At 47.8% G+C, this 22,227-nt stretch overlaps 1 protein-coding gene across 2 annotated transcripts in view; it reads left to right on the top strand.

Annotated features, from left to right (window-relative positions):
• ACACB (acetyl-CoA carboxylase beta) overlaps positions 1 to 22,227 on the top strand; it is a 97,549-nt gene that overhangs the window by 4,788 nt on the left and 70,534 nt on the right. Inside the window, exon 2 of one of the 2 annotated variants that reach the window (XM_090291317.1) lies at positions 9,397 to 10,028. In XM_090291317.1, coding sequence (XP_090147443.1) covers positions 9,406 to 10,028 — 623 coding nt within the window. In that variant the 5' untranslated portion in view covers positions 9,397 to 9,405. Of the gene's footprint in view, positions 1 to 9,396; positions 10,029 to 17,817; positions 18,074 to 22,227 lie in introns of those variants that run through there. The other variant, XM_090291318.1, reaches the window with a different exon arrangement.

Here is a 22,227-nt window from a genome sequence, read left to right as displayed (position 1 = left end):
CTGAGAGGAGGTTTCTCTGAGCTGCCTTCCAGGTGTGGCTTTTCCTGACTCGGATCTTCTAGTGGCTAGATGTTGATTTGAAAGGCTTTTTCTTTATTTGGGCAGAGCTCTCCTGTCTCCCCCAAAGCCTTTCCCAGGAGAAGGACCCCAAATCTAGAGAAGTGCTTTTCTTGTTTATTTCTTGGCTGCATTTTTGTTCCGTAGGAGTGGACACAGATTTAAAAACAAGCCCCCAGCTCTAAGAAACCAAGCAGCACACTGTGATAGCCATGTCACATCTGCACTCTGCTGACGTGGGGCCTCTCTCAGGGCTCATGGAGGGAAATTCTGCACCTGGAGCAAGGAAGCATGAGGATGAGGAGTGTGGGCTTCCCGGTGAGGCCACTGGGTCCTAAACGTGCACTTGGGGGGTGACTGGGCCTGTTACCTCCCCTATAAAAGGGAGGAAGTGGCACCTACCGCAGAGAGTTGCAGGGAGAAGTTGAGGCCACACATGTAAAGCTTATAACAGGGGCTCTGACGGACTGGGCTCAATAGACACCAATGACACAGAAAACACTCCCTATGATTATTTTAGGGATCACGTCCTATTCCCTACCGTGCTCCCAACTTTTTCTTTCTTCCCTTCTTTAACCCATGTGTTGGTATTTAAAAAACCCTCTTTCTGAAAACAGAGTCCTTGTGCACTGTTGGTGGGAATGCAGACTGGTGCAGCCACTGTGGGAAGTGGTCTAGAGGGTCGTCCAAAGATTGAAAGTGGAAATGCCTTACAACCCAGTGACTCCACTTCTGGGGATATGTCTGAAGAAACCGGAAACACTAATTTGAAAGAATATACACACCTCTACGTTCATTGCAGCATTATTTACAATAGCGAAGACACGGAAGCAACCCAAGTGCCTATTAATAGATAAGTGGATAAAAAAGCAGTGATGCGTATATATAGTAAAATATCACGCGGCCAGTAAAAAGAGAATGAAATCTTACCATTTGCAGCAGCGTGGTTGGACCTAGAGAGTATTATGCGATGTGAAATGAGTCAGTCAGAGAGAGACAAACACCATATGTTTTCACTTATATGTGGAATCTGAAGAACAAGATAAACAAAACTCATAGACACAGGACAGACTGATGGCTGCCCGAGGACAGGGGGTTGGAGGCTGGGTGAGAAAGGTGACAGGATTAAGAAGGACAGATGGGTGGTGACAAAATAGTCACAGGGATGTAAAGTACAGCATAGGCAATATAGTCTATTACATTGTCATAACTATGTACGGTGCCAGGTGGGTATTAGGAATATCAGGGGGACACTTTGTAAATTACATGACTGTCTAACCACAATGCTATACATCTGAAACTAACACAAAATAATATTGAATATAAATTGTAATTGAAAAGTAAAAAAATTATCTCTCTGAATAATATAAAAAGTGACCCCCCACATACACACACTCCTACTCCACCCTCTGCCCAAGCACAAAATCCCCGTTGGATCAGGGAACAGGTGAGAACTGGGACCAGGCTCCCGCTGAAGCCCCAGAGGTTTCTGTGTCCCTTTGGAAAAGTGTCCCCTGCAGTGCCAGTCCCCAAGCCGCTCATGGCTGGAGCCCTGAGAAGCTGAAGTGAGTCCTGTGAGTGGAGTGTCCCTGATGTGGGGAGCTACCTGTCCCATCTGGGTGGCTGACCCTTAGGGAGTGGCCCTCATGCCTGACCAGTGGCCCCATGGTGCCCCTTAACCAAATGGGAGTGGATTCATAGAGGCCGTCCCTCACAGCAGAGACCGGGCACCCAACCGCCTGCCCCGTTGTTTCCCTTTCGGCGCCCAAGAAGGGGAAGATGGTGTTCAGTGACTAAAGGTATCTTCGTTAATCCAGTAATTTTATGAGGTGGGCGAGGCAGATTGCTCATGGCAGCCGTTAAGATGAACTGCGCTCCCTGCCCCGGGTGGGGGATGGCCTCAAACCCTCGACAGCAACAGCTCTGTCTCTTAGGAATGTCCTTATTCTACTCTGCCCGTGAGCTACCTGAAGCTTGGAGAGGGTAGTGAAGGCGCCCAGGCTCACTCCGCCTGTAGGAGGCAGAGCTGAGGTGGGAATGCAGGTCAGTTTCCAGGACCCCAAACGTGGTGCCCAAGGACAGCAGAGTTTGCTGTGATTGATGCCTGGGTGTAGAAGGGGCCCCAGCAGGAAGCTGGGACCTGGGGGCTGGGCGTGTCTGTCACTCATTTCAGGTGTGACCTCTGGCTTCCGTTCACCTACAACACAGGGACCCTGGACTTGCCAAGTGTGCCCCCTCTTAGGCTGGAGGTCAGAGCAGACTGCTTTTTGGGCAATACTAACCTGTGACCCCAGGCCCCTTGAGCCAGAGTACAGGTTAAGGTAGCCACCTGGCAGCCTCACGTGGTTGCTCCTATTACCTGTATTATCTGTGCATTCGAAAAAGGGCCTTGCGCCATCGCCCGCCAGCTGGAGCGTCCTGATACTTTTGCTTTTCTTTCCATTGAGCCCCGCTTGGCCAAACCCGGGGTCTGCTGAGACTCCCCTCCCCTCCCCTCCCCTCCAGGCAGGTGTCTGACCAACGACCCCATAGGAACGGAAGGCCTCCTCAGTCTGGTTTTCCTGTGTACACTGGGCTCTCTTTATCGTGGGAATGTTTTGCTTTAGAGATACAGAGTTAAGCAAGGCGGTGATTGCATGAGCCGAGAAGTAGGCCTAAGTACAGGAATGTGGCAAGCCAGAGGGAGGTGGCCCTGTGGGCCGGCGAGCCCCGGAGAGTGTGGACAGCCTCTTAAGTACCTGAGCTTGAGGCCAGGTGAGGACTGAGCGGGGACCTTCCCAAATGGCTTCTATTTGCGGGTGACAAATACCATGTGCAACGCAGCTGACTTGGGAGAACACTTACCCTTGTTGGAGCGCTGGCCGTCCAGGCTCCTCCCCCGTGGCCTGAGGCCCACCACCAGCCTCCCGCTGAAAGGTGACACTGCCTGGGCTGGGCTCCCTTAGTCACTTCTGAGAGCGGTTGTCAGTCCCAGACAAGAATGCAGCTGGTGGTTGTGTCCACAGTGATGGTAAGTGACAGGCAGCAAGCTCCCGGGAGCTCATCTTGGTGGGAGGACGAGTCCGAGTGTGAACCGGGACTGCTGGGTGAACGCTGACATTCTGCCCCTTGCTCCCTCAGAGGCTGTACCAGCCATGGACGTGGGTGGGGGCGGGGGGGCTGGGAAACAAACTCCTGACCCCCTCGCTCCCAAGCCCTCGTTTGGCTGCTGGCCAGCTCTTGTTGGAGCCCAGCTGTGTCCTGCACGCGTGGTAGCCAGGGCCATGATTGCTTGGCACCCGGCAGCTGTTGCTTGGGCTCTGTTTGCATAAAATAGAAATAGCGTTGGCCGCTGCTTGGTTTTGGGGTCAGCTGCGTTATTTCAGCGAAGGGCCACAGCTTGGCGTGGCGTGGTCCACAGAGGTTCATGGGAAGGACTCCTCTGGCCTTTCCTGCCTGTGGAATCAGACCACAGGTGCAGTGCTCCTGGATGACCATGCCCATCTGACATCGAACTTTTTTTTTTTTTAACTTCTCACCTGAGGATATGTTTATGGATTTGAGAGAGAGAGAGAGAGAGAGAGAGAGAGAGAGAGAGAGAGAGGAAAATATCGATCAGTTGACTCCCATACGGGTCCCAACTGGGGATCGAACCAGCAACCTAGGCATGCGCCCTGACCAGGAATCGAACCCACAATCTTTTGGTATACTGGACGCTGCTCCAACCAACTGAGCCGTGCCCGCCAGGGTGGCATTGTTAGTTTCCACGTCACTGCGCTGTTCCTTCTCGCACGTACACAGGCAGATGTCTGGTTTTAGGATCGTACTCATGTGCTTGTACTAACACCCTCCATTTTATGGATAATTTACATCCAGTTTGGGGGTGCGCCAGGGAGAAAGGGATGGGTGCTGGGCCTGGATTTGAGTAAACTCAAGGTACGGAGCCTCCCTGTGCCGCAGCTTACTGACTGTGACGTGGGACTAAAGTAATGACAGTAGCAAGTGTTGGGTGAGGATGTGGAGAAACTGGGCCCCTGTACAATCCTGGTGTGAATGTAAAATGGTACAGCTACTGTGGGAAACAACCTAGTGGCTCCTCAAAAAGTTACACATAGAATTATACACAGCCCAGTGAGTTTACTCCTAAGTATATTCCAAGTGAGTTGAAAACAGGGACAAACATACATGTACGCATGTATTCCCAGCATAACTCCAACTTCCTGATGCCTAAGCCTTAACCTTACCGTGGCACTATTAATTTCTGGGACTAGAGAATTCTTTGTGGTGGGGACCGTCCTGTGCAGTGTAGGATTTAGAGCAGCTTCCTTGGTCTCTACCCACTAGATGCCAGTAACACCCTTCTCCCAGTTGTGACAACCAAAAATGTCTGCAGACATTACCAAAGGTCCCTGGGGAACTAAACTGCCCTTAGGTGAGAACCACTGGTGTGTTTTTTTTTTTTCTTTCTTTCTTTCTTAATATGCTTTGTTGATTATGCTGTTACAGTTGTCCCAATTTCTTTTTCCTTTGTGCCCCTCCACCCAGTGACCCCCTCCCTCCAATTGTCTCCCCCCCTTAGTCCATGCCCATTGGTTGTGCATATAGTTCTTCTCAACATCATCCTATCTACTCCACTCCCTCCTACTATGCTTCTTAATTCCTGTACCATATCCCCCCCTTTCCCCACTTCCCCCTCCCTGCTGACCTCCCCCCATAATGTTCCCCATACCTATAATTCTTTTCCCACTCTCATTGCCTACTTAGTTTGCCTTTGTTTCAGTTCCCTAGCTTCTGCTGTTGGTTGTTGTGATACAGTTTTCATTTTAATGTTCATAGTTTTGATCCTCTTTCTCCTAAACAAGTCCCTTTAACATTTAATGTAACAGTGGTTTGGATCTGATGAACTCCTTCAGTTTTACTTTGTCCTGGAAACACTTTCGCTGCCCTTCTATTCTGAATGACAGCTGCGCTGGATAGAGTAATCGTGGTTGTAGGTTTTTGCTTTTCATTCCTTTGACTATTTCTTGTCAGTCCCTTCTTGCCTGCAGAATTTCTTTTGAGAAATCAGCTGATAGTCTTATTGGGACTCCTTTGTATGTAATTCTCTTCTTCTCTCTTGCTGCTTTTAAGATTCTCTCTTTATCCCTAATTTTTGACATTTTGATTATAATGTGTCTTGGTGTGGTTCTCCCTGGGTCCAGCTTTTTGTGAACTCTCTGTGCTTCCTGGACCTGGAAGTCTTTCCTTCCCCAAGTTAGGGAAGTTCTGCTTCATTATTTTTTCACGTAATTTTTCAATTTCTAGTTCTTCTTCACCTTCTGGCAACCCTATGATTTGGATGTTGGCCCGCTTATAGCTGTCCCATAGGTTTCTGAGCCTCTCCTCATTTTCCTCACTTTTTGTTTCCTCTTTCTGTACTGGTTGACCGTTTGTACCTTCCCTTTGTTCTGATTTGTTGATTTGATCCCTGGTTTTCTTTCCCTCACCACTAGTTTCATATGTGTTTTTGTTCATTTCAGCACGATTAGCCTTCATTCCTTCCCCGTCTTGCTTAAGATCTGCTGTTAGGTCTGTAAACATTTTTATAACCAGAGCTCTGAACTGAACCTCAGAAAGATTATCTATCTGCCGGTCCAATAGATCATATATTTGCTGGCTGGTCAGCTGCGTCACCAGGATCTCTATCATGATCTGTGCCATCCTGCCAGTTTTGTGTTTATCTTTGTTTTCTGGGTGGGGCTGTCACACCTCCTATGCTATAGGAAGTGGAACCCCGTGCACTCCTCACAACCAGGTGACCCTTCTCACCACGCTGTGGCGTTTTGTGTGGGGGTGGTGGTCCAAGATGGATTCCTGCTGTTCACTCTCTGTTGAGAGACTAAGAGCCTCTTCCTCCATCCCCACCCCCTCCGGGTCTCATAGTCCAAGGCAACGGGGGTCTGCCTTCCCCGGCGTTGGAATTGCGAGCTGACAGGTCTGGTCTGCAGCCAGGGGTGCTCCCCAGGCGCTTCTCGCTTCCCCTTAAATACGGGTGTCTGTGCTTACCGCCGTCCCGCTGCCATTGCCGCTGCTGCTGCTGCCAGCACAGCTTGACCTCTCCACCCCGGCTTCGCCCCTCCTACCCATCCAGGTGAGCACCACTTGTTTATAACTTCATGTGTTGGACTTCCATTTATTTTCTGGAACTTCTGATTATTTCTGGCTTTGCGGTAGTTGTAGTCCTTCTCAGTTGTGGAGGGAGATGGAGCGTGTCAGTCTAGGCCTCCATCTTGGCTGGAAGTCTCCACCACTGGTCTTTCTTTTAAAAAAAAAAAATGTTTATATATTTTAGAGAGAGGAAGGGGGAGAGAGAAAGAAATATTGATGTGAGAGCAATATCAATTGGTTGCCTCCCATATGCGCCCCGACTAGGGATCTAACCCACAACCTAGGTGTGTGCCCTAACCAGGGATCAAGCCCGGTAACCTTTTGGTCCACGGGACAATGCTCCAACCAACTGAGCAATCTGGCCAGGGCGAGAACCACTGGTCTTAACTCTTACTCCTCTTCCCTCTTTCCCTCCTGGTTCTAGATGGTGAGGTGGGAGCTTCTGGGCACAGGGTCTATTTCTTATTCATTTCTTGCACATAGTAAGTCCTCAAGAAGAGCTTAAACAGTATCAGCAAGAAAGGTCAGAGTCCTGAAATTGCTGGCTTACCCATGCCCTCAGGACAAATTCTGAAATACTGATTGGCAGATGGCATCACCAAAAATGTTGCTCTCCTGGCTTCCCCAGACCTGCCCCCCAGGCAGGAGGGCAGGACAGGGCAGAAGGGCCACTCCGCTCTCACGCCCTCTGCCGACCACGCTGGCCAAGCCCTTCCACAGCTCCGCAGCCCGCTCCCGCCAGGCTCTTGTGCTCTACCGCGTTGCTCCATCTGTTTATTCCTATTAGTTTGTTGTTGGTGCTTCAGGATTCCCTACATACAGGATCATGTCAGCTGAGAATAAAGATGGTTTTACGTCTTGTTTGCCAGTTTGGATGCCTTTCGTTTTCTTGTCTAATTTCTCAGGCTAGACCTTTTAGTACAATGTTGACTAGCCGTGGTGAAAGCAGGTACCCTTGTCTTCTTCCTGATCTTGGGGGGAAAGCATTCAGTCTTTTACCATTAAGTATATATTAGTTTTTCATAAATGTGCATTGGTATGTTGAAATTCCTCTCTCTTCCTAGTTTTCTGAGTGCTTTAATCATGAAAGTGTGCTGAACTTGGTCAAATCCTTTTCTGAGCCTATTGTTTCTCTTTGTTCTGTTACTGTGGTTTGTTACATTGGTTGATGTTGGCCCGCCCTTGACTGACCCTTTCTTTTAAACAAAAGCTTGATGACCTTAAAAAAAAAAGCCTTCTGACCCTGTGTATCACCTAGAAAGTATTGGGTTGGCCAAAAAGTTCATTTAGTTTTATTCCATAAAATAAAAGATTTTTCATTTTCACCAATAACTTTATTGATTTGGATATTTCGAGTATGTTGGCTGGTAGAACATTGATTGTCCTCAATTAATGTCTCAATTTGATCTCTATTAACTTCAACTCGTCTACCCGATCATGGAACATTGTCCAGTGAGAAATCTTCAGCACGAAACTTCACAAACCACTTTTGACATGTTTGATCAGTCACAGCACCTTCTCCGTACACTGCACAATTCTCTTCTGCATTTCAGTTGCGCTTTTACCTTCCTTGAAGTAATAAAACATAATGTGCCAAAAATGTTGCATATTTTCTTCCATCTTCAGTATTAAAATAGCTACACAATTCACCAATTCTAATGTTTTTCTTTTTTCAAATGCATGCTGACGTGACAACTGTCACAGTACACTCTAACAGAATTGTTTCAAATGAAGTTAAAGACAAACTCGACTAGAGCCATCTTACGGAAAAAAACAATTGAACATTGTGGCCAACCCAATACCTCTGACAACAACATTTTGGCAAATTCTGTTGCCCAAAGTGTGCAAGAAGCATGTGGTCCAGGTAGTTCTGGGAAATCTTGAGAACTTTTCTGCTTCCCTTAAGAGCATTGTGTTGAAACTAAAAAAGAAAAAAAAGATCTTTTGGATACTAAATTGGTATGCTTAAGCTTTCTGATCCTTTTTAAAATGCTTTTATCCTGTAACTGTCGCAAAACTGTGGCTCTGAAATTTCAACAGGTTAGATTATGTTTTTGTTTGTTAGCTTTTTAACAGTATTTTCTTCAACTAAGAATAACCATTATCTACTCATCACCAGGGCAGAGTAAGTGTGGTGGCAAGGGGCATGGGTTCGAAATCAGAATACTTAAATTCATTCCTTCAACAAAATAATTTTTGTCCACTGTTAAGCTCTCACTCTGTGCCTGGCACTGTTCTAGATCCTGGAACAGAACATTCTATCCCTGGTCTTGCTGATCTTTCATTCTATCTCTAAGCATGGTCCACGTCAGGTGTACTAGCGTTTTGGAGAAGATAAGGCGAGGTGCTGTTCCTCCTTCCATTACGATGATGATGATGATGATGATACAATGCTGATGATGATGGTGATGAAGGTGATGACAGAAATGACAGTCCCCTTATATCTTCAAATTAGAATATAATGAAGATTTCTTTTGATAACTGCTTTATTAAGATATAATTCACATACCATATGGTTCACTCATGTAAAGTATACAATTCAATGGTTTTTATTACATTCTCACTACCATCAAATTTAGAACATTTTCATCACTCCAAACAGACACCTTGTACCCTTGAGTTATCACCTCTATCCCACTAGCCTCCGGCAACCACTAACCTTCTCTCTATGAATTTGCCTCTTCTGGGTATATTATTAACATGGAATCATACAAGATGAGGTCTTTTGTGACTGGCTTCTTTTACTTAGCATGTTTTCAAGATTCTTGCATGTTGTAGTATGTTTCAGTGTTTCATTCTTTTTTACGGTTAAATAATATTCCATTGTATGGAGAGACTACATTTTGTTTATCCATTTGTCAGTTAATGGGCTTTTGGATTGTTTCTACTTTTTGGATATTACAATGCTATAAGAGTCCTTTAATGTACACAATCTCATTTAGTTCTCTCTGAAGTGCATGTTTATAATCTATGGTGGGCATGTGTTAGTATACCTAAATGAGAAGTGAGAAACCCGGATTGAGAGGGGTTAAGGAACATACCCAAGGCTACTTACTGCACAGGATGAGCTGAAGCCGGGAGGAAGACCCTTTTCTCCTCTGGGTCTCTCGGCTGAATACCCAGACCCCACTGCCTCTCACTGAACTAGCTCCTTTAAGAGAGAAATAACTTAATTACATAGACCCTAAAGCATCTCTCCTTTTCTCCTTACAGGTTTTCTGAATGACCCTGCTTTTTTTTCTCTCTTGTCTGATTGTCTCCTGCCTGACCTTGTCCTGGTTAAAAATCTGGGGGAAAATGACGGACTCCGCACCAGTCACCAAGAATAACTCGGAGACAAACGCCCTCCTGATCCAGGAGTCCCTTCCAGTGTCTGACAGCTCAGAGGAGCCACCACAGAAAAACAGAGACAGCAGCTCTGTGCCAAAGACTCCTGACCAGGCTGAGCCGGTCTCCCTAAAAGGTCCCAGAGATGCCTGTCTGCAGAGAACCTCCCGGCCGCCCCTCAATCGAAATCCTCAAAAAAGCCCCCTTCCTTCCCGTGATGCCTCGCCAGCCAATAGGACAGGGACCCAGAGCCCGGATGCCCCAGATACCAATGGCCTGTCCTCACCAGCCAGGCCCCTGGCCCGAGGCAGAGCCCTTTCCAAAGAAGACCAGAAACAGGCGCGCATCAAGAGGCAGCTGATGACTAACTTTATCCTGGGCTCCTTTGATGACAACTCCTCTGACGAGGATCCTGGCACGGGCGCTTTCCGAGAGTCTTCCCGCAGGGGCAGCCGGGCCAGCCTGGGGACCCTTTCCCTGCAGGCTGCTGGCTCCGAGTCCCCTGTGCCCACTATGAGGTAATGTGCCCTTTCTCCTTGTAACTAGGTGGGAGTTGCAGAGTTAGAGCCTGCACCCTTCCCTGCTTGGTCAAGCCACCCACTGGTGCCAACACGTCTGGGGGAGCTATGGGAAAAGCAGGAGACGTCACCTTTCTCTCCTTCCTTCCTTCCCTCCTTTCAGAATCATTTGTTAAACATCTACTACGTGTACAGGAAACTGGCTTTCTAGCCCATTTCAGCCGAGTTGGGAAAGATGACCTTGCATGGAACTAGTTATAATTTAAGCCAGATGAGCTAAGGCCGGTGAGAGCTCCAAGGGATGATGGGAGCCTGAAGGGCAGGAGTTTCCCTGCCTCCTGAAGAGACATTCATTCCTTGTTTCTTTCTTTCATTTTTTTTGAAGACTTTTATTTATTTATTTTTAGAGGGAGGGGAAGAGAGGGAGACAGAGAGGGAGGAAAACATCAATGTGCAAGAGAAACATCAATTGGTTGCCTCTCGCACATCCCCAGCTGGGGGCCTGGCCCACAACCCAGGCAGCTGCCCTGACCGGGAATCAAACCAGTGACCTTTTGGTTTGCAGGATGATGCCCAACCAACTGAGCAACACAGGCCAGGGCTCTTTCTTTTTTTTTTTTTAAGATTTTTATTTATTTATTTTTAGAGAGAGGGGAATGGAGGGAGAAAGAGAGGGAGCAAAACACTGGTGTGTGAGAGAAACATCGATTGGTTGCCTCTCACACACCCTAACCAGGGACCTGGCCCACAACCCAGGCCTGTGTTCTGACTGGGAATTGAACCAGCGACCGTTTGCTTTGCACACTGATGCCCAATCCACTGAGCCACACCAGCCAGGGCTGATTCCTTGTTTCTAACGAGTGAGAGTCCCATGTGGAGGTATCTTTGGGGAGTCAAGGCTTAGACACTTGTCCTAGTGCCACGGACTCCAGAGGTCAGCTGCATGAAAAAATGATGTCAAAACCTGTATTCCAGCTGGTTGTAAACAGTGCATCAAAATGAGGCTGAATGTTCTGTTATCTGGTTATAGAATTTCAGCTTTGGTATTTTGGCGTCTTTGGGGACCTCCATAGCCTGGTATTGGCAGTGCCCCATTGACCCTTCTGCTCATACCACTGGCAGGGCCTTGGGCCAACTCTCTGAAGGGTTGTTCAGGGGGCCCTCCCTGGCCTCCCTCAAAACAAACCCCTCCAGAGTGTTGTTTTGTGAAGAGCCCCTGCTGGGCTATTCTTTTGTATGGGGAGGTGACAGCTCTTCCTGGGGGAGCCGAGGTGAAATACTGCAGCCAGTTTCAGATGTGGGTCATGGAGTTCAGGGGTGGACAGGCTGGCATGCCGCCTGCCACCAGCTGGACCATCAAGGAAATGAACTCTGTCATGGAAGGCTAACGTGACAGAGCCCCTATTAGTTCCAGGAAGTTCTCTTTATGATTATTATTATGTGGGGTTTTTTTTTTCCTGGTAAGCTGCTCAGTAGTCCGCAGTCTCAGGCAAACCTCCTAACCTTTTGGACCTCATTTCTACAAAGTGGAAGCAGAGAGTAGAGGCTTGGACTAGTCCTTCTAGCCTGGCTCTAACTCCTTCCCTGTTTCTTAGACAGAAAACAGGCCTGGAGAGTTTGTTCCAGGGCTCCTCTGCGCTCGCGTGGAAAGCACAGCAAAGAAAGGATGTACGTCTGTGGGTCTTTCCTACTCCCTGCAGTTTCCTTGGGAGCCACTTGGCCTCTGTGCTGCCCAAAGGTCACCTTGTGGCCCACCTGGGTCTCTTCCTGCCAGGTCACCAACTGTGAGACTGGCAAGGCCACGGATGGAAAATGCATGTGTTTAATGTTTGGGAGGGAGCGCTCTTGAAGCAGCCTACAAAGGGTCCTTTTTCTTCCCCCTCTGCCCTCCCCATCCCAGAATACTGTGCAGTTGCTGTGCCTTCTGACCTGAAATGCTGCATTTTCTTCATGCCCTAGACCTCCCTCCAAAGCCTGCTCCACGGCTGTGACCAGGCAGTCACACAGTGCCTTGTGCACTTGGCTGAGTGCTCTGCTGTCACCGTCTTGAGAGTCTTCATAACTTTTGAACAATGGGCTCCACGTTTTGCCCTGGGCCCCATAAATTCTGTCGTTGGTCCTGCTTCTAGCATTTGCCTAAGTCACTGCTTCTGAGGGCCCCCCCGACCCCCTCCCACCTTCAAAGTATCCCTTTGTGCCCCCAGTTTCTTGATCCATCACTCTGATCTGTTGTTTTCATAGCACTTAGTCACTCCCAGAGATTATGTCTTTCATTTTCTTGTTTACTTAGTTTTTACCTGTCTTCATGGAAACAGGGCCATGTTTATGGGGTCTCCGCTATTCCTACTCCCTAGCCCAGTGATGGCTCATGGTAGACTTTGGGCAAATATTTGCCAAATGCATGAATGAAACGAGTAAGTCACACTTGCCAAAGACAGGATTCTTTATTTCTGGGGCATACAGAACACTTGATGAATGGGTCTGGGAATAGATGGATGAATGAATGAATGAATGAATGAATGAACGAATGAATATACATTTGTTATTGCTCTTTAGCAGAAGTAGAATTTTTGTCCTCATAAAGTTCTTTCTGTATAAATCTTGGGACTTAACAGGCGAGTTCTGAGGTTAAACTCCAATTTTGAATTTTTCTTCTGCTTTTTATAGGGTTATGTAATCTCCCCATTCCCTTCCATTTTCCCACCCAGCAAGGGCTGGCTAAAAATATTATAGATCCAATGAGTTTGTGCTGTCTGTTCAGGTCCCCCCGCCCCTCCAGTCTCTTCCCTATTGGGATCATCTCAGGCCAGGGTTGGGACTGGGCCTTTCCTTGCACTTGGAAGCAGTCCCCAAAGATTGGAAATCCCATGCAAACCTTAGAAATAGAGGTGATGAGAATGTGACATGATGTGGCAAAATAGATGCTCACATACTCTGAAATGAAGGTTCCAGGTTTTCCCATTTTGTTTAACAAGCAGCAGTGTGGTTAGTGCATGGTGGGCCCAGGGTGAGATCAGGTTCAAAGCCACCTCTTACTAGCTTGTTACCCTAATAGTGCTGCCCTGTGGGGGCGCATGTGCGGACTGAGTGGCATGGGATGGGTTCAGGATCGCGCAACTCAGTCCTGAAATTTAGTTATGAAATTCAAGTTCACGAGTTGGTAGTGAACTCATTTAACAGCAAACCCGCCTGGAATAGTTGTGATCTTATTTATAGTCTTCATCACATTTTGTGTGAATATTCATGTTTTCTGCAGCTGAAATGTTAACGTGAAAATGTGGAACATAAAGTTTTATCTTCCTAAAAAAAAATTCACCAGTTCCAAAGCCCACGGGGCCCTGGGAGTTTTGGGGAAAGGATAGTGGATACATGTATGTAACGTGCTTTAGAACATTCCTAGCACATAGTAAACACAAAAAAGTGCTTGTGTTTAATAAATGTATGTGTGTGGCTAGAGAGACAGGAAGGAGAGTCTCCAACTAGTTAATGATCATTGTCTTTATGTGGTATGATTATCAGTAATTTAACTTTTCTTCTTTGTTTTCTAACTTGCTGCTGTAAATATTGTTATAACAAGTTTCAACAATGTTTAATAATAAACATTATAAAAGCTATTGGGCGGGGGGAGCGAACCAGTCACCTCACTTCCTAGATAAGAAGCTGAGGCTGGAGAGGTTCAGGGGTCTGTCCAAGGTCTCCCAGCAAGATCGCCATAGGCCCGGAGTGCCATGTGAACCCAGACCCTCAGCAGATGCAGGTTAGGAAGTGAGTTGAAAACTCCCAGTATTCAGGTCGCCACCTAACTGGGCTCCAGCAAAGGCACCTTCATCCTCCTTTTAACTTGTCCTTTCCAGTAGTGGAAGAGTCAGGAGATGGGGCAATTTATCGAGCAGCCATTCAGCTGTATGATATTGGGGACGTCACCTACCCTGTCTGGGCCAGACTAGATGCTCTGAGGCTCTTTGTGGCTCTAACAGTCTTTGCTATTTTTTTTTTTTTTTTAATCCTCACCCAAATATGTTTATTGATTTGAGAGAGAGAGGAAGTTGGTGGTGGTGGAGGGAGCACAGAGAAACATCGATGTGAGAGAGAAACATCCATCCGTTGCCTCCTGTACCCCGACCAGAGATCCAACCCACAACCTAGGTACATGTCCTGCCTGGGGATCGAACCTAAAACTGTTTGGTGTACAGGACAACGCTCCAATTAACTGGGCCACCCGGCCAGGGCTGCTTTTTGTGCATGTGTGTGTGTGGGGGGGGGCGGGGTAGGTGAGGGCTGGAAAACGGGGGAAAGAGAGCAGCTGGAAAATTGGAAAAAGCTTAATTTACAACCATTTTCTCTTTTGCCAATTACCAGAGGGTCTGGGTTCCAGGCAAGTTTCAGGACAAGCTAAGAGATGAAATGGTCAAGTGGAGAAGCTAAGGTTTGTCCCCTCCATTCACTGGCTTGGGAGCATTTATTGCAGCCCTGCTGGGTGGGTGCCAGGCACTGTGATTGGCACTGTGGACACAGATGATGAGACCTGGCTCCTGCCCTCAGAGGGGACAGGGCAAGGACTGAGAGGCCATGAGCCCAGAACATTTCCCTTCGTAGGTGGTGACAGCAGTGGAGTGGCGGAGGCCTGCTGACTGTGGATGGGCTGCTGACTCCTTCACTCAGCCGTCGTGAGACGTGGGGCTGTGCTTCAGTGTTCTCTAAATTGAGGCCACAGTGGCACCTGCCTCACAGGGCCGGTGTCAGGCTTAGTTGGGTTGCTATGAGCGCAGCACTTAAAGCAGTGGCCCCCGTTGCAGCCATTGTCATTGAATGCAAAGCACAGTGTCATAGTAAGGGCCCAGGACCCGTAGTCAGACAGATCTGGGTTTGTATCTCCGAGTAGTCCCATGACCTCTCTAAGCTGCGGTTGCCTGCTCTGATGAAGCAGGCCAATGCTAGGTCTGCTGTGGAAGTGTGTTGGGATCACACAGGAGGAAGTGCCGGGAGTGGATGGCCCCAGGCTGCCTCGGTTGCTGTCTCTTGAATGGGCATCTGCCAAAGTTCTTGCCTGTGTCCATGGCTGTCCCCAAGCCCCAAGAGGCCTCTGCTTTTAAGGTATGGCAACCTGTGTCCACAGAGAAAGAATAGGGATTGAAAAGGCAGATCAAGTGTCCCTGATGGAGGATAAAATACAAACCAGCACACAGGTGCTAGGTCTTTTCTCTGTCATTTCCCAAAATGCTCACTTCCGCGTGCGAGTGTTGAGTTTGAGAGGTGGAGCAACACACACCTCGAATCCTGGGAAGGCAGGTGAGGGTCTGTGGGGTCCCGACATGAATGCAGGAGCCCTACCAGGGAGCGAAGGCACACCGGAGAGCACGCCGACCCCTGGGACCTTGCATCGCCCTCCCTGCCCCAAATAGCGTCCCGGTGGGGTTGCAGGGGGCAGGTCCCCAGCCCCTTCCTGTTCCTGGTCACCATCCACAGCCTTTCTCATCAGCGCCAAGTAGTGAGCAGCTCATAGAACTTGAAATGCCCTAGAAATATTTGTATTTGTCTAAATATAATGTGATTGATCTTTCTATAAGGTCTTTATTTATTCACTTATTAATTTAGGAAGGGGCTAACATCCCCATTTTCAAATCTCTTTAGCTCGTAGATGTTCTCTGGAAGCCAGGGATAAAGAGGATCCCTCCCTTTTTGTTGTTCTACTTGTGGAATGAATATTGAGGTCTGGGAGAGATTGGCTATTAATACAGGGAAATTAATATAACGTACAGAGTGACTAAATGTTCCTAGTCTTCTCCTTCCCCTTAAAGCATCAGCGTCCTATTTTAGAAAAATCTTTTGCTTCTGTTCTGTACTGCACCGTAATATTTCCCCCATCATATATCGAAAGGGATTATTTTATTTTTTAACAGAAGCACATTAGATGTCAGTGATTTTACAGGAGAGGAACTGGAGAGAAGGGGTTCGTTCAAGGTCACACAGTGTGTAGGGACAGGCCTGAGGTCAGTCATTGCTCATGCCCTTCCACCCTACTGCTAGTCACTTGCACGTGCATTTTCTTGTCCATTGTGTGTGTGTACTGTCACGGACCTGGGTTTTCTCTCTGCAATACCAGCAGGTTAAATTTAGCCTCTGATCACTGAGGAGAAGGGCCGCCAGCACGGGATGGCAAGTACAGCCAAGTTCAAACTGTTCCATTGGAAATCGCAAGTACTGTTGCTTGTATGACGGTGGTGCTATGCCTAGGGGTGTGTAGTACTCTTTCCTTCCCATCTTCTGTTCCCTAATGCGGAGAAAAAACCCAGGTCATTGTTACTCTGAAGACAGGCAAAGCCCAGCCATCTAAATGAAATCCCGTTCTTGAGAGCCTTGGGTAAAGCTGGGTGTGTTAGGATGTGTGAGCAGAAAAGTTAAAATATCCACTCAGTGTTCAGTGAGTGTTGGCGTTTTTGTCAATAGAGAGTAAAAATCTAGAGCAATGCAAGGAAACTGGTGACAGTTCCCTCCTGCATGATCCTACTGACTTTGGGTAGGGTCGGTTGTTTTGAAATACCTTCGTTTCCTGATTTTAATTGCTTTCCCCATTTTGAGGTGTTTACATTTAAATTTGGGTTATTGGGGGATAAATACTTCTTGGTTTTGGTTTGAAACTTAACAACAACAAAAAAAATCAACCTAAGGTGGGTTTCTTTTTTGGAAGGTGAGGCCTCAAAGAACATTCTAGAAACTCTGAAGAACTGAGAATTTTTTTCACCTGTTTTATTTTTTTAATCTATTGTTGAAACATTATTTAATATATAGCTAAAACACAACTAACCGGTGCCCTCAGGTAGGGCTGTTAATACAACTCGAGGGTGGGGTGGGACGGTCGCTATTTCTTTTTGGTCATGCACATGGCGCCCCCTGGAGGTGTGACCCTGGCTATGCTCAGGGAATCATTTACACACATTTACATTATTTGCCTTTTGTTTGCTATGAACATAGGCTACATTTATTATTATTGCAGTATTTTCTAGGCAGTGTTTTGAATCCCTTTTATATATTACAACTACTTGGAGAAGCATTCATTCATTCATTCATTCATTCGGCCTGGGCAACGTCCATCTCTACATTATGGGAATAAAAACAACAGGGTTTCTGCTAGGGTTCGAAGAGACACAGGCACAAAAAAGCACTCAAGTTGATGTTCATATTACCAGAAAGAAGCTTATTTAGGGTCACAGGTTGTCTGGGGTCTTTCCAGTCTAAGAGGCCCTCACTTTGGAAGAGGGGACCCAGGTGGTTGAAAGCATGTGCTAGAAAGCTGACTGGGGGAAGGCGGGAGCATGGAGCAGACATACCCGTTGGAAGTAGAGGAAGTAGAGGTGAAAGAATAAGCAAAAAAAAAAAAGGAACTTGGAAGCCAGAAGTTGACCTGACTCCTGGGGCTTTTACCAGGCACCGTGATGCCAGCTGACTCACTTCAGATAAGCCACATTTTCCACCACTTCCCTATTGTATGTGTGTTCAAGCACATTAATTGTGAGTTTTTGTAGCTGCCAATCTGCAAGGGGAGGCCGTCCTAGAACTCTTCTATTGTAGTCCGGGGAGCTGGGGAGGCCAGCAGCCAAGGCGTCTTTTTGTCATAAGCAGCTGTCGCCCGGCGCCCAAGGTCAGCTGCGGCTCCGAGATTGGCGGCCCTGGGGGGGGGCGGGAACCGATCCGTCTCGGGACAGGAGGCGGGGTTCGTTTGGGGGCGTGGCCAGGCGGGGCCTGGGCGAGAGAATCCGCCCCGGACACTTGCGCGCCGGGGGCATTTCGGGATGGAGGAAGAGCAGAGCGGAGTCGGGCGCCTGCAGGCTGCTGCACAACTGGGCCCGGCAGGCACTTTTGAACCGCGCTTCCGCCTCCTGGTCGCTACCTGGTTGCCCCTCTGGGCCCTGGGCCCCGGGCCCGCCTCAGGGGGTTAGGGAGACGCATGCTCTGCATCCCAGCAGGAGCCTGGTGGGACCCGCCGGCGGGGCGGTCAACATGAGTCCTGCCAAGTGCAAGGTCTGTTTCCCTGATCGCAAAGTGAAGTAAGTAAGCCCGCAATTTTACTTACCGTTATCTTTTACAAACTTATGCAGCGGTGTCCCCACTTCCCGCTCCCCACCGTGAAGTCAAGCTCTTAGCGCCACCCCCAAAGAAATGCAGGCTTCAATTTGGCGGCTGGGAAGATGGAGCCCGCCTTGCAAAAACACTAGCTGGCCTTGGCCTTGGCCTTGGCGAGGAGGTCCGGTTTGGCAATGATGTTGATTGGAGGAGGCCACTCAGGAGCACACCGGTGCCTCAAGGTTGACCGGTTGGCTGGTCCTCTCCCTCTCCTTAGCCTTGATAAAGATGATGGTCGTGGAAGGCAAATCTCTTTGAAACCTAGTGATTGTACCCCGGGCGAATCTACGTACGCCCGAGTAGGCATCACATTTAAGGTTATTTTCTGAGCAGGTTAGTGTAGGCATTTCGGTGCATTGAGTGCTTCTTGGCCCCACCTACTAGATTTCTTCTTTTTTTCTTTCGCTCATTTTATTGCATAATAAAAATAAATTACTAAAGTGATGCTACATTTGTTGAAAATTTAGACAATTATAGATAAGCAAAATAGAGGAACAGAAATCACCATCCCCCCCTCCCCCCATGATGTCTGCTAACAGTTGCTGTGCATCCATCCAACCTTTTTCCCCATGAAGGTATGTTTTAATGTATGAACTCGAAGCATTCAAAACATTCTGTGCTGTCCCTTGATTTTTCTCTTGACATGAAGTATTCTACCACTGGCTCAGCTGACTGGCCTGCAGCCTAATTTTGTGTGGTTTGCCAGGAAAGCATGGTTTTTAACTTTTAGATCGTTCAAAACAATCAAAAGAGGAATACTATTTGGTGATATGTAAAAATTACATGAACTTTAACTTTCAGTATCCACAAATAAAGTTTTATTGGAACACAGCCATGCCCATCATTTACGTATTATCTGTGGCTGCTTTCACATTTCAAGGGCAGAGTTAAGTGAGTAGAGGTACAGAGACCAGGCCATAAAACCAAGAGGATTTTTTACACTCTGGTCCTTTCCAGAAAACATTTGTCAACCTTTGTTCTACATCATGCTTTTTACTGGGTTCATAGTATTCCTTTAAAAATGCTTGAGAAACATGACTTGTGCCTTCTAGGAATTGATCCAACTTGGGAGCTGTTTTCTCAGTAGTTCAGATTCAAGGCCCGCAGGCGGCAACAGTAATAACTGCCACCATTTGTTGTGCGCTTTCCGTATGGGCTGAACGCTTCGTAGGTGTGCGCTCATGCCGTCTTCTCACCGCCATCAGGGGGCGCTAAAGTGAGTGCCGTCATCCCCATTTTATAGACGAGGAGACGGAAGTTCTCAGTACTGGTGAAAACAGGACCCGGGCTCATGCTCAGTCTGCCGCCCGAAGGGCTCTCTAAAGGCAGCCAGTCTCTGCTGCTTTAAGAGCACAACTTCAAAAATAAGAGTCCCTCTTAATGTTGGACTAGTAGGAAGATTAAAGGACTTGGTTGAAAACTAGTTACTGCGGCTTATGACCACGTCAGGGAGGGGAGACACTTGGGCCTGGAAGGAACGCGGCAGTTGTTCAGTTCCTCTGATGGGGTATTTAGAAGAGGCAAGAGACGTGCCCCAGAGTTGGTCAGCCTGCCAGGAGGGAGGCTGACCTTGTAGTTGTTCGGACCTTCTGAAGAGGAGACGAACCGAACCGGGACGCTTCAGAGGACCCTGCTGGGGACGCTTGGGGTGTGTCTGAGCAAAGGGCCTGCAGAGGGGCAGGGAGTACAGGTTTGGAGCTTTCTTATGCACTGAGTCTTTTGTTGAGCACGAGGTCACGTCTCTTCCACATTTGGAGCCCTGAATTAACTCCTCTGGCAAAAACACCCAAGGCAGTACATGTGGCCGGCAGAGGATATACTGTTTTCTCTATACAGCTATTTACTTCAGAAGTTTAACATATGAGTGTTGAATCACATTAAAGTATATACTTTAATCCAAAAAAACTACCGTTCATCAACCACTTTAATCCAAAATAATAAACTTGTAAGAAATTAGAATTGTCCCTGCAAATTCAGGCCATGCAATCACCATATTTATAATAATATGAAGATGCTTTGTTGGGTCACTGCATGGTCTTAGCTTAAGAGTTGCTAAGAAGATGGAGTTATTACATAGCCCCACTCTGCCACTGAGCTGTGTGATGTGCAGCAACTGCCATCAACCCTGGGAACCTCAGTTTCCACATCTGTCTAACAGGCCTTCCCAGTGCGCCTGAGACCGTGCAGCGTGGGAGCCAAGCACTGTGCCGGATGCCCAGCGTGTGGGAGGTGTCGGCCTTGAGCGCTGTCCCGGGTCTGCACAAACATTTGCACAACTGGTAGCATTAACGACAGTTCTGTTGTGAAAGAGATCTGGGGAGTCAAGAGGCCTTTGGGATCCTGTCCTGAAAGCTGGACCTTCTACTAAGGAGCCAGAACTAATGGGAAGGCAATGTCCCAACTGCTGACCAGTGTCGCTCAGTGTGCAGACAGGGCCAGAGTGTGGAGACTGGAGAAATGCACGTGGGTCAGAGTGACTGGAGAAGGGCTTCCTGGAAGAGACTTGAGTTGAATGGGATGAGTGAAGTTGGGGAAGGGAAGGCAGAAGACTCTGGTGTTTGGTGAGTCCCACAATGCCCCGCGGTCCATAGTATATGACATCACTGTCACGGGAATTCTGCTCAGCACCGAGGCTAGCAGTCTATATCGAAATGCTGATTGTGGCTCTCTCTGTACTTCTCACCTCTGCCTGTACATTAGAATTTCCTGGGGTGAGTTTTGAAAAGCGTAGATGTCTGAGTGGCCCCCGCCCGTCACCCCCAGGCATGTTAATTAATTAGTCCAGGTGGGGCTGGGCATCAATATTTTTTTAAAGCTTCTCGGATGATGAGGTATATAGTCAAGGCTGAACACCGCTACCTAACCCGAAGTTGGCAGACTATTTTCATAAAGGACCAGGTAGTGAATATTTTCGGCTTTGTGGCCCCATGGTTCATGTCGCAACTGCTCAGTTCTGTTTACGGCACCAGCAGCCACAGGTAATCTGTAATTGAGTGGGCCTGACTGTGTGCATTCCAATCACTTTATTTACAGACAGTGAAATTTGAACTTTATGTAACTTTTATGTGTCACAAAATACAATGCTTTCTCAAACATGAAAAATGTAAAAAAAAAAGTAAAAATCATTATTCACTTGTGGGAGCTACAAAAGCAGGTGGCAGACCGGAGTTAGCCCTTGAGTCTTAGTAGGCTGAGCCCTGGCCTAGCCAAAGTGGTGATCCCAGGAGGCGCTGAGGGGACAGGCCTGAGACATTTCCATGGGTGCATTTATCTGGGAGCCCAAAGATGAGTTCAGAGTTATCAGCCTGTACTGGGCTATGCAGTGTCCTTGCTTGGGTGGGTTTCCACTTCTGTTAGCTCATCGCCTTGTCTATTGTACAAAAGAAAAGGGAGGTAAGGGACGTCAGGGCTCCATACCGGGGCTCTTGTAATGGCTCCCCTCAGCCTTAGCTCTTTACTGCAGGCCATGCCCTATGCTGAACCCTGGATGTATGGTCTCTGAGGCAGGTACTATTACTGTTGTTAAATATTTTCATCCTGTGAGGGAACTGAGACAGAAGCAACTTTCCCAAGATTACACAGGTCATCCATAGTAGACCCCAGACTCAAAGCCTGGGAGGGTGGCTCTGGTCTACCAGGGTTTCTCAGCTGCAGACTATTGAATTTGGGAGCCCTGTAATTCTCTGTGGTGGTGGGGCTGTCCTGTGCTTTGCAAGATGTGGAACGACATCCCTGAGCTCAACCCACTAGATGCCAGTAGCAGCCCCCAAGTTGTGACAGCTGAACGTGTTTGGGGACATGGCCGTATGTCCCTGGAGAGCAGAATTGCCCCTGGTTGAGAACTCTGCATCACACATAGTACCTCTCAAATACAAGTGCTTTTTTATTTTTATTTTTTTTAAATCCTCCCTCGAGGATGTGTTTATTGATTTTAGAGAGAGAGAGGGAGAGACACATTGATGTGAGGGAGAAACATCAATTGGCTGCCTCCCATACCCCCTGACTGGGAATCGAACCTGCAAACTTTTGGTGTACAGAACAGCACTCCAACCAAGGGAGCCGCCCAGCCAAGGCCAGA

The sequence above is a fragment of the Furipterus horrens genome, unplaced genomic scaffold (assembly GCF_987537825.1).
Source record: "Furipterus horrens unplaced genomic scaffold, mFurHor1.1.pri manual_scaffold_11, whole genome shotgun sequence".
In the NCBI taxonomy this organism is placed as follows: domain Eukaryota; kingdom Metazoa; phylum Chordata; class Mammalia; order Chiroptera; family Furipteridae; genus Furipterus; species Furipterus horrens.
Note: the sequence above shows the minus strand (reverse complement) of the source record. Positions and strands in the feature narration are given on the sequence as shown.